This window comes from Hemibagrus wyckioides, linkage group LG20 (genome assembly GCF_019097595.1).
Source record: "Hemibagrus wyckioides isolate EC202008001 linkage group LG20, SWU_Hwy_1.0, whole genome shotgun sequence".
In the NCBI taxonomy this organism is placed as follows: domain Eukaryota; kingdom Metazoa; phylum Chordata; class Actinopteri; order Siluriformes; family Bagridae; genus Hemibagrus; species Hemibagrus wyckioides.
Genome location: NC_080729.1, coordinates 1317914 through 1330096, shown reverse-complemented (window position 1 = coordinate 1330096; position 12183 = coordinate 1317914). Strand labels below are relative to the sequence as shown.

At 42.1% G+C, this 12183-nt stretch overlaps 1 protein-coding gene across 2 annotated transcripts; it reads left to right on the top strand.

Annotated features, from left to right (window-relative positions):
• htr5aa (5-hydroxytryptamine (serotonin) receptor 5A, genome duplicate a) lies at window positions 1-10542 on the top strand. Of its 2 annotated transcripts, XR_009207453.1 has the most exons (4): window positions 1-131; window positions 3518-4259; window positions 5492-7666; window positions 7699-10542. XR_009207453.1 is itself a non-coding variant. In XM_058418025.1 (3 exons), exons 2-3 carry the CDS (start codon window positions 3564-3566, stop codon window positions 5825-5827), a joined length of 1032 nt encoding a protein of 343 aa, XP_058274008.1. In that variant the 5' UTR covers window positions 1-131; window positions 3518-3563; the 3' UTR covers window positions 5828-10542. The 2 variants fall into 2 exon arrangements, 1 of the variants encoding a protein (XP_058274008.1); XM_058418025.1 differs by having other exon boundaries at window positions 5492-10542.
• The last annotated feature ends 1641 nt before the right edge of the window (window positions 10543-12183 follow it).

Here is a 12183-nt window from a genome sequence, read left to right as displayed (position 1 = left end):
TGAGCTCAGTGACCGTGCTCGCCGTGATACATGAGCGCGCGTGCCGAGCGCGAGAAGCGGTTCCGGTTGTCCCGTGTGATCGACTTCACTTGTTTGCTCTCTCGTTAATTAGGATATGGAGTCTCTCTGAGGTGCGTACCGGCTTTTCTCCTGAGTCCTGAATGTTCTGTAGAAGTTTTGATAATGCATGTCCTGTAGATCTTTAAATATCAAACCTTCACCATTAAAACATCTGAAATCATATTTATCCACTACATTCATTCTGCTTTATATACCGAGTTCATTATTTTCATGATAGAAGCGCACTGCAGCAGGACACGAAGACACAAAAAATCCTCTTCAGCATGAAAAATCATGTCGTTTCCATTACCGTGTTATTACAGGAAAACATTCTGTTCTTGCGGGAACAGCACGTGCTGCAAATAAACATCTCGTTCTGATAAATGCATCTTACTCTGATGAGAAAGCTTGTTACAACTCATCACAAGAGACCTTCCAGTTTTTTACAAATAAACGTCTTTGCTGTTATTAATGAAGTATAGAGTGATTATAACAACAATATAGCGTTACAGTAACAGTAACATGTCGTTATTACGAAAAGAAAAGCTTTGTGGAATTATAACATGAAAGCATTTTGGTTATTACGAAAAAAACGTGGAGTTATTACGAAAAAAAAAGCATGTTGTTATTACAAAAATATTATACTGTTATTCCAAAAGAAGTGTATTGTTATTATGAAAAAAGTGTATTGTTATTACGAAAAATATATATTGTTATTACGAAAAATATATATTGTTATTACGAAAAAAGTGTACCACTATTATGAAAAAAGTATATTGTTATTATGAAAAAAAGTGTATTATTGTAAGGAGAAAACACACTGAGACATAACTTTTCCCAGCATCGCATTTTTTTATTTGCATAACTAGCAATGACACACAGTACATCGAAATACGTTCATAATCTTAGCTAAAGACTCAACGCTTGGCAGGTAATCTTACAGATCTTACTCAGTGTGAACACTATAACAGTATATAACTATAACCGTATATAACAGTATATATAAGTATATAACTATAACAGTGCTTACAAACACCGTAATAAAGCAGTAATGAATATTTATTATATAACTGACTACTGAAGCTTCAGCTCTGTTTCCCTGGTCAGTGTACGATTAACAGATCTTCAGATCCGGTCATTAAAGCAACGATTGGATGAGACTTCAGCCAGTCGAGGCTGATGAGAGGTTGAAGGTGGCGTCAGTGTGGGTTGCAGCCTCCTACACATGAATACTGAGATGATTTTCCAAAGTCTGCACGCAGAGAGGCAGAGGAACGCTGACTCGATTCGGTCAGATCTCTAACCTCGGTTAGAAAAGGGAGAAGGTTTATTTTTCTTCACACATGAAGGCGTTTGAAGGCCACAGTGCTTCAGGGATGTGTGTAAAGAAAGAGGTGTAATTTACACTCAGTGTAGAAATGAATGGACGTTTGCTGTAATTATATTTCAGCATTTTTTGCAAACCAACAGTAAATAGTACAAAACATAAAGGTTCATGTGCGAGTGTTTATTTATCAATTAGCACATATGATATACAGCTATAATTCTGATCTGTTTTATATAAGGATTTCTTTGACATTGTATACATACATATATATATATATATATATATTACAAATATACACACATACATATATATTCACATGTAGATGTCTGATATATAAGCATCCTGCGCTGGTGTTCAGTTATTCAGATCCAGAGCTGATGTTGTTGCTGCGTGTTTGGCACGGCATCAAGAATTTCTCCTGGGGTTTAAGTAACTAAGCAACCTTGAGCGTTTCTAAGCTCCTTATGTAGTAATGTTTGAACTTTATGGTCATGGACTTAAAGTGATTATTCCACTTTTAATGAGGTTTAATCACTCTTTGATTAAGCCTTTTGTTGTAGTCTTTAAAATAAAATCAAGCCTGGAGCTTCATTAGGAGTGTCACAGGAAGTCATTCCTGCCATCACCATTACCTGTGGTGTACTGGACACTACATTTACACTATATCGCCAAAAGTATTGGGACACCCCTCCAGATCATTGAGTTCAGGTGTTGTTTTTCAGGGGTTGGGCTCGGCCCCTTAGTTCCAGTGAAAGGAACTCTTAATGCTTCAGCTTCATACCAAGACATTTTGGACAATTTCATGCTCTTTGTGGGAACAGTTTGGGGATGACCCCTTCCTGTTCCAACATGACTGCACACCAGTGACCAAAGCAAGGTCCATAAAGACATGGATGAGTGAGTTTGGTGTGGAGGAACTTGACTGGCCTGCACAGAGTCCTGACCTCAACCCCATAGAACACCTTTGGGATGAATTAGAGAGGAGACTGTGAGCCAGACCTCACAAACATCCAGTCACAAACTTCCAGTCCAACATCAGTGCCTGACCTCACAAATGCGCCATAAAAAAAATTCCCATAAACACACTCCTAAACCTTGTGGAAAGTCTTCCCAGAAGAGTTGAAGCTGTTATATCTGCAAAGGGCGGGACAACTCCATATTACATTCATGTGCAGGTAAAGGCAGACGTCCCCAAACCTTTGGCAATATAGGTGTATTAATAAAATCCTTAATGCCAGTCTAGGGATACAGTGCAGTATTTTACATTTTGTGTACTGACTTGATTTATCTTTCCATCCTTGCACCAGAGCTTAAAAAAACACATTTCATTTTAGAAAAGCAATCATGTGTTGAGTTCATTAGCTGAATTTCGAGTGAAACACGTATCAGCCCCATATCATTAACATCATATACGCCATCTGTAGTTTAATTACTTCCTTAACTACTTAGCCGTGTTCAGAGTGGCTTCCTCAGAAGTGCCAATTATCCAAACCTGATCCAAACGGAATCCAATTCAGGAGCATCAGAGAACACGGTGTGAAATATTAAAAATATCTTCTTTTTCATGATCCATGAATTGGGCACATCAATTTACACCCAGGGTTCAATGTAGCATCATCATCAGCATGTTGTTCTGAGGTGGGAGGAAACCGGAGAACCCACATGAACCCGGTGCTCTGCTGTGACGCCAGCGTGCAGGAGATCAGGAGCTCAGACGTTGAGGTTCCACTGTGTGCTTTTAGTAGGCATCAGAGTAAGGAGATTCTCTCCAAGTTGTTCATGAGTCATTTGAAAGACCTGAGCCTGAAATATAAATGTAAGCCTTTTTAATCATAAATAAATCATCAAAAGCTCACTTTTTCTCCCAGCAGGTTGTGCATCAAAATGCATATGTGGAGTGTGCAGATGAGACGAAAGCTTAGGAAAGACTTACTCTCACACACTCTCACACACATTCAGCAAGGATGCTGATATCCGTAAACTCCACGCAGAGACCAGGCTTCTCGCTGTTACTCGACACACTAAATTACTCTGCCGAAATTCTCGTTTCTAGATCCGTCACCTCTACGTCTAACCCTCTGCCTATAACTGTACCCCTGATCTAACTTTCTTTTGCTTTGCTTGTTGCAGTTGTGAGGAATTCTGTTTTAGTTAAGCTTCGCAAACACGTCCGAGGATGTCCAATTTCAGCATCTCCACCTCGTCCAATCACAGCTCGCTTCATGGAAACCTGAACAGACCCGTGACGGTGTTCAGCGTCCTGACCTTCACCCTGCTTGCCATGCTGGTTTTGGCCACATTCATGTGGAACATGCTGGTCCTCGTGACCATCCTAAGGGTCCGCACTTTTCATCGTGTTCCTCACAACCTGGTGGCCTCCATGGCCATCTCGGACGTGATGGTGGCCGGACTCGTGATGCCCCTGAGCCTCGTCCGGGAGCTGTATGGCCGCCGGTGGATCCTCGGGCGAGCTCTCTGTCAGATGTGGATCTCCTTCGACGTTCTCTGCTGCACTGCCAGTATCTGGAATGTTACCGCCATCGCGCTCGATCGCTACTGGTCCATCACACGACACCTGGAGTACACTCTGAAGAGACGCAAGAGGATCTCCAATGTGATGATCGGACTGACGTGGATGCTCTCGTCTATCATCTCCTTCTCGCCGCAGTTTGGATGGGGAGAGACGTACTCGGAGGAAGCGATGGAGTGCCAGGTGAGCCAGGAGCCATCCTACACCATCTTCTCCACCTTTGGAGCGTTCTATCTGCCGCTCTGTGTCGTGCTGTTCGTCTACTGGAAGATCTATAAAGCGGCCAAATTTCGCATCGGATCCAAGAAGAACACCGTTACTCCGGCTCCAGAGGCTGTGGAGGTTTGTGTTACCTTCTGTTTACCTGAAATGCTTGCAGGCAAGTCTGACCAATGAAAGTGTCCACAGTTATTCCCAAGGTTCATTCATTCATTCAGTCATTCATCACCTTCATTAGCACTTTAATCCTGGTCAGAGTGGCGGTGGATCTGGAGGTTAAACTCCGGAACACGGGGAATACGCCACTGGTGGGACGACAATCCATCACACCTTAAACACACCTTCACACAATCATGCAGGGGTCAGTTTAACAACACTAATCCCTTTATGATGGGAAATGCAGTTGTAGACGTTTCTGAACTTCTCTGAGGATCTTCCCCAGTTGCACTGGGCCGTAGAAAACTTCCTGGCATTTAAATTACAGCACTAGATTTACGACTCCTGGAAGAATGATGTAAACCCTTCATTAAAATATTCTTACTTAAGCTGGTGAAGGAAATAGGTTTTTATTTCAGTTAACATTCCTGGTATTGCGACCTCATTAGAAATCGCTTCAGTGGCTTATTGCAGGCTGTTAATAGGCCACGACGTCTCCAAGGAGTCCTTTAAGTCAAACAGCGTCCGGTCTGTTCGCCCTGAACAAGTGACATGTCCTCGGTTCTCGAGAGAAATGACAGGCTGCAGAGGCTAAAAGGATTTTTTTGTTTCCTCTGAGGAGCTCAAGGTTCTCCGTCATGTCACAAATCCATTGGGTTTTTTTACTTACAGAGTAACACAAATGTGCAAATACTCAGTTATATTAGATTTCACAGTATTAAAGAGTTATTATTGTTATTGCAGAGGCATAAATCATATCACAGGGTCATATGCTGCTTAGAAACATCAGGAAGGCAGCAGAATACAGACGATTCTTTTACTTTCAGTCTTTTTAAATTTTTAATATCGAAAAAATTGACAATAATACAGTTTGTGGTTTTCTTACAGCTCATTTTTCTCTGTGGAGAATATTTAATTTTCAGATTCTTCTTGAGATCGTAAATGGACTTAACCTTCTACATTACTTTATTAGCTGCAAGTCTCAGCTAAATGATTGCATAAGGAAGAGAAATTAATTCAAACCCTAAATTAGAATCAGTAATTAGATGCTAAGACAACGCTAACTAATTTTCCGCTAGCTAATTGTTCTTTTCATATAGAGGTAGCTAGCAGGGAGCTTTGGGATAAAAGTGAGGAGTGTTGTAGCAGATGTTCTCTGCATCACTGAGAAGTTCTGTTTTTTATATTTTGGACTACAGTCAAAAGAGGCGAATCGGCAGCGTCCTCAGACGGCGTTTGCGGTCCGTCACGCCACCGTGACCTTCCAGACAGACAGCGAGACGTGGCGGGAGCAGAAGGAACGTCGTGCTGCGCTGATGGTCGGAATCCTGATCGGCGTCTTCGTCCTCTGCTGGATCCCCTTCTTCCTGACCGAGCTGATCACACCTCTCTTCTCCTGGCATATACCGCCAACCTGGAAGAGCATCTTCCTCTGGCTCGGCTACTCCAACTCCTTCTTCAACCCGCTCATCTACACGGCTTTTAACAAGAACTACAACAGCGCCTTCAGGAACCTCTTCAACAAGCAGCGCTGATCAATGATCACACACTAGCATCACGCTGACACAGATTATCATGTGTACATAAAGGGTTACTTATAATAGCTCAGATACACAAAGCAGAACCTCAACCTCGCCTTGAGGAACCTCTTCAGCAGCTAATGCTAACTAGTGATGGAAACTAGCAAGCTAGAAAGCAAGAATTAGCATGTAGATGATCTGTTTACATAAATACATGATGAATTATCACACTTTTTTTCTAAGTAAAGCTTAAGATAGATGAACAAATTAATCACTTTCAAATTTTTTTGTACAGATTACAGTGTGAGATGAATTCAGCATTCAGCTAGCACGAGTTCATGCTAACACTCTGAATGCTATATCCAGCACTCTAAGTCATCTTAATTTCTGATGATAAATCAAATCTAGTTAGCAAGCTAGGCTAGTTAATCAGTCTGTACTAGCTAGACTGGTGAGGGTGTTGCTATAGTTACATATGGTGAGCTCCTTGACTATTTTTAAGCGCGAATGCAGGCTAAATCCATCCACGGTCATGGAATTTTTGGATGGTTTGCCATTCCTGGTGAATTTCTCTGAAGCTTCCCACAATGCAACAGGAGGATTTTTGGAGAATTTGCCAGTTTTAGAGGTGTTTCCTGCTTTGTATGAGTTTCTTGCTAAGCTTTAGAAATGTCGCTGTGATTGCTTGTGCCTCATCTTTTGAAGAACCAAAACAAAGTAATGAAGTAATAAATGAAATGTGAATAATAAGAGCTGAAAATATAACACTAAAGCACAGATTTGATTTCTTTTCCCTTGCGCTTCTGAATGATCTTCACGGCCTTCGCTGTGAATAGTTATTTTCCGAACGCAGAAATGAATCTGACAATCTCCAAGTGCCAAGGACAAAGAGTTCACTTTTTATTCTCTGTTCTTAACAACAGCGTGATGTTTGGACTTTAACAACATTCCAGGCGATTCATGTGGAGACGATGGTCCAGTAATCATGTTTAATAAATACCTAACAGTGAAGCGGAGTTACTTTCACCATCCTGAAGTTGATTATTTTATAATAACAGCCTATAACAGCATGTCCTCAGGTGATGTATTCCTCTGTCCAGATCCTCAAATTCAAATAAAGCATCAGCTGTACACGTCCATGTGAATGAGCTGTTGCTATAGAAATAATAACGTATTAGAGGGAGTGCATTAATATCATCACAATAATCCTGTGATTTTGGAGCTGCACTACTGTCAGGGTTGCTGTTATTGAAAACTAATCAATCGTGTTTTGATTTCTGCTCTAATGCTAATGCTGAGACTGTCGCTGACGTCTTTGTGTAAATCAGATTTGATCAAATAAATGCAGACAGAAATTAGTTGATTATGTAGGTGGAGATATTTAGATTAACGTGAGCGTGGAATATTTTCCGGTGTGTTAAGAGTGAGATCAGATAATGCGAACGGGACAGAGCCGCTGGACTAACAGGGAAAAAGCTTTTCAGTTTTCTTCATTTCTCGCTCAGAGCTTCTCTCATTGTGTTTGAAGTCATGTTATCTGTCAATAGCCTGGACCTTGAGCATCTTACATCTTACAGCCAGACTGCTGAGCTCTTTCATTATCGTTTCCTTTACCATTAAATTCAACTAAGAAGCGTGGCTTTGTGACTGTCACTTTCAGTGAAGGAGGTGTGGCTTTTATGCCAGTTACAGCAGAGGTGTGACCTATGTACCAATCTCAGTGAAGAAGGTGTGGTCTATGTACCAGTCTCAGTCTACCTGGCCTATGTAGAGGTTAGTCTGGTGAAGGAGGTGTGGCCTGTATATAAATTACAGTGAAGGATGTGTGGTCTGTATATACATTACAGTGAGGAGGTGTGGTCTGTATATAAATTACAGTGAAGGAGGTGTGGTCTGTATATACATTACAGTGAGGAGGTGTGGTCTGTATATAAATTACAGTGAAGGATGTGTGGTCTGTATATACATTACAGTGAGGAGGTGTGGTCTGTATATAAATTACAGTGAGGAGGTGTGGTCTGTATATAAATTACAGTGAAGGAGGTGTGGTCTGTATATACATTACAGTGAAGGAGATGTGGCCTGTATATAAATTACAGTGAAGGAGGTGTGGCCTGTATATAAATTACAGTGAAGGAGGTGTGGCCTATATACCAGTCTTAGTGAAGGAAGTGTGGCCTATATACCAGTCTCAGTGAAGGAGGTGTGGCCTATATACCGGTCTCAGTGAAGGAGGTGTGGCCTATATACCAGTCTCAGTGAAGAAGGTGTGGTCTATGTACCAGTCTCAGTGAAGGAGGTGTGGCCTATATACCAGTCTCAGTGAAGGAGGTGTGGCCTTTATGCCAGTTACAGCAGAGGTGTGACCTATGTACCAATCTCAGTGAAGAAGGTGTGGTCTATGTACCAGTCTCAGTCTACCTGGCCTATGTAGAGGTTAGTCTGGTGAAGGAGGTGTGGCCTGTATACAAATTACAGTGAAGGATGTGTGGTCTGTATATACATTACAGTGAGGAGGTGTGGTCTGTATATAAATTACAGTGAAGGAGGTGTGGTCTGTATATACATTACAGTGAGGAGGTGTGGTCTGTATATAAATTACAGTGAAGGAGGTGTGGCCTGTATATAAATTACAGTGAAGGATGTGTGGTCTGTATATACATTACAGTGAGGAGGTGTGGTCTGTATATAAATTACAGTGAAGGAGGTGTGGTCTGTATATACATTACAGTGAAGGAGATGTGGCCTGTATATAAATTACAGTGAAGGAGGTGTGGCCTGTATATAAATTACAGTGAAGGATGTGTGGCCTATATACCAGTCTTAGTGAAGGAAGTGTGGCCTATGTACCTGTCTCAGTGAAGGAGGTGTGGCCTATATACCGGTCTCAGTGAAGGAGGTGTGGCCTATATACCAGTCTCAGTGAAGAAGGTGTGGTCTATGTACCAGTCTCAGTGAAGGAGGTGTGGCCTATATACCAGTCTCAGTGAAGGAGGTGTGGCCTTTATGCCAGTTACAGCAGAGGTGTGACCTATGTACCAATCTCAGTGAAGAAGGTGTGGTCTATGTACCAGTCTCAGTCTACCTGGCCTATGTAGAGGTTAGTCTGGTGAAGGAGGTGTGGCCTGTATATAAATTACAGTGAAGGATGTGTGGTCTGTATATACATTACAGTGAGGAGGTGTGGTCTGTATATAAATTACAGTGAGGAGGTGTGGTCTGTATATAAATTACAGTGAGGAGGTGTGGTCTGTATATAAATTAAGGTGAAGGAGATGTGGCCTGTATATAAATTACAGTGAAGGGGGTGTGGCCTATGTACCAGTCTTAGTGAAGGAAGTGTGGCCTATGTACCTGTCTCAGTGAAGGAGGTGTGGCCTATATACCAGTCTCAGTGAAGGAGGTGTGGCCTATATACCAGTCTCAGTGAAGAAGGTGTGGCTTATGTACCAGTCTCAGTGAAGGCGGTGTGGCCTATGTACCAGTCTCAGTGAAGGAGGTGTGGTCTATGTACCAGTCTCAGTCTACCTGGCCTCTGTGCAGGTTTGTCTGGCGAAGGAGGTGTGATCTATATGTAAATTACAGTGAAGGAGGTGTGGTCTGTATACAAATTACAGTGAAGGAGTTGTGGTCTGTATGTAAATTACAGTGAAGGAGGTGTGGTCTGTATACAAATTACAGTGAAGGAGGTGTGGTCTATATATGCATTACAATGAAGGAGGTGTGGCCTGTATATAAATCACAATGAAGGAGGTGTGGTCTATATAAAAATTACAGTGTAGGGGGTGTGGCCTATATGGTGCAAGTGAGGGAGGTGTGGCCTCTGTGCTAGTCACATACAGTGAAGAGGACTTGGCTATGTGCCAATTAAAGTGAAGGAAGTATAACATGGCATTTCACTATATAAGCTTGAAAGAACACACACACACACACACACACACATACACACGTTATGCTTTGACACCAATTCTGTTTCATTCAAAATCCCTCAGAGAGTGAAATCACTGCAGCACCAAAGAAATGTCTGTACATCACACACAGGCATATTAAGATGTGCAGTCGAGTGTAAGTGTGTGTGTGTGTGTGTGTGTGTGTATACTGATCGCGTAAGCTTATTTTCCGTATCCACATCCATTCATCTCATCACACATTCAACACTTCAACATTCAATGCTTTAAAGATCTGAAGCGCTGCCGTTACACAAGTGTTATCTTCAAACACACACACACACACACACACACACCCTGTACAAACAGAGTCATTTTCAGGCCTAATTGGATCATGAAGTGTCAGGTAAGAAATGCACTGGTGGGAGGCAGACATGAATAATGCATGAGGCAGCTTCTTAAGCAACACACACACACACAGTAAGAACATCCTGCTCTGGATGAATAACTGATAAATATACTTTAACAAAAATTTTTTTAAAGATTAATAAAAACAATTTCTTGGACTCCTCTGTATGTGTGTGTGTTTACTTTATATTCAGACTTATGCACAGACAGATTCTCTTTCTGATCATATTCAGATCTTTAATATGGTTCAGATTTGATCTTTCAGACATCTCCTCGGCACTGTGTGTCCATCAAATCCGGTCAGTGTTGTGTTTTATAAAGGCAGCATCTTCTCTGTATCCAGGGACACATTATCCTGTCTGTCGATCCGAAAGGTTTTATTTGTTCACTGGATTTTATTAAATGATGAAAAAAAATAAAAGCGTCTGACATTTATTCTCTGCTTTTTATTGTTCTGAGCATCAGATGGACCAGACAACACCTTCTTATTAAAACATCTTAACCTCACAAAATACTAAAAACACTTCAGTTCAGTCTAGCAGGACTTTACAGCATCAGGAGGAGGAGCTTACAGAGCTGCTGAGTTCTGATTGGTCAGTGTTCAGGGTGTTCATTAATTCTCTTTTCACTTGCTCTTATATCTTATCTCATACCTCATCGTTTCCTTTTTGTGTGTGTGTGATGTGAGTAAGGAGTCTCTAGTGTCAGTGCTGTGTATCAGTGTGTGTGTATCAGTGCTGTTTATCAGTGTGTGTGTGTGTGTGTACAGTGCTGTGTATCAGTGTGTGTGTACAGTGCTGTGTATCAGTGTGTGTGTGTACAGTGCTGTGTATCAGTGTGTGTGTGTGTGTGTGTGTACAGTGCTGTGTATCAGTGTGTGTGTGTGTGTACAGTGCTGTGTATCAGTGTGTGTGTGTGTACAGTGCTGTGTATCAGTGTGTGTGTGTACAGTGCTGTGTATCAGAGTGTGTGTGTGTGTGTGTGTACAGTGCTGTGTATCAGTGTGTGTGTGTGTGTGTGTGTGTGTACAGTGCTGTGTATCAGTGTGTGTGTGTGTACAGTGCTGTGTATCAGTGTGTGTGTGTGTGTGTGTACAGTGCTGTGTATCAGTGTGTGTGTGTGTGTACAGTGCTGTGTATCAGTGTGTGTGTACAGTGCTGTGTATCAGTGTGTGTGTGTGTGTGTGTGTACAGTGCTGTGTATCAGTGTGTGTGTGTGTGTACAGTGCTGTGTATCAGTGTGTGTGTGTGTACAGTGCTGTGTATCAGTGTGTGTGTGTGTGTGTGTGTGTGTACAGTGCTGTGTATCAGTGTGTGTGTGTGTACAGTGCTGTGTATCAGTGTGTGTGTGTACAGTGCTGTGTATCAGAGTGTGTGTGTGTGTGTGTATGTACAGTGCTGTGTATCAGTGTGTGTGTGTGTGTGTGTGTGTGTACAGTGCTGTGTATCAGTGTGTGTGTACAGTGCTGTGTATCAGTGTGTGTGTGTACAGTGCTGTGTATCAGTGTGTGTGTGTACAGTGCTGTGTATCAGTGTGTGTGTGTACAGTGCTGTGTATCAGTGTGTGTGTGTACAGTGCTGTGTATCAGTGTGTGTGTGTACAGTGCTGTGTATCAGAGTGTGTGTGTGTGTGTGTGTGCAGTGCTGTTTATCTGTGTGTGTGTGTGTGTGTACAGTGCTGTGTATCAGTGTGTGTGTGTGTGTGTGTACAGTGCTGTGTATCAGTGTGTGTGTGTGTGTGTGTGTGTGTGCAGTGCTGTGTATCAGTGTGAGTGTGTACAGTGCTGTGTATGAGAGTGTGTGTGTGTGTGTGTGTGTGTACAGTGCTGTGTATCAGTGTGTGTGTACAGTGCTGTGTATCAGTGTGTGTGTGTGTACAGTGCTGTGTATCAGTGTGTGTGTGTGTGTACAGTGCTGTGTATCAGTGTGTGTGTGTGTGTGTGTGTGTGTGTGCAGTGCTGTGTATCAGTGTGTGTGTGTGTGTGTGTACAGTGCTGTGTATCAGTGTGTGTGTGTGTGTGTGTACAGTGCTGTGTATCAGTGCTGTGTATCAGTGTGTGTGTGTGTGTGCAGTGCT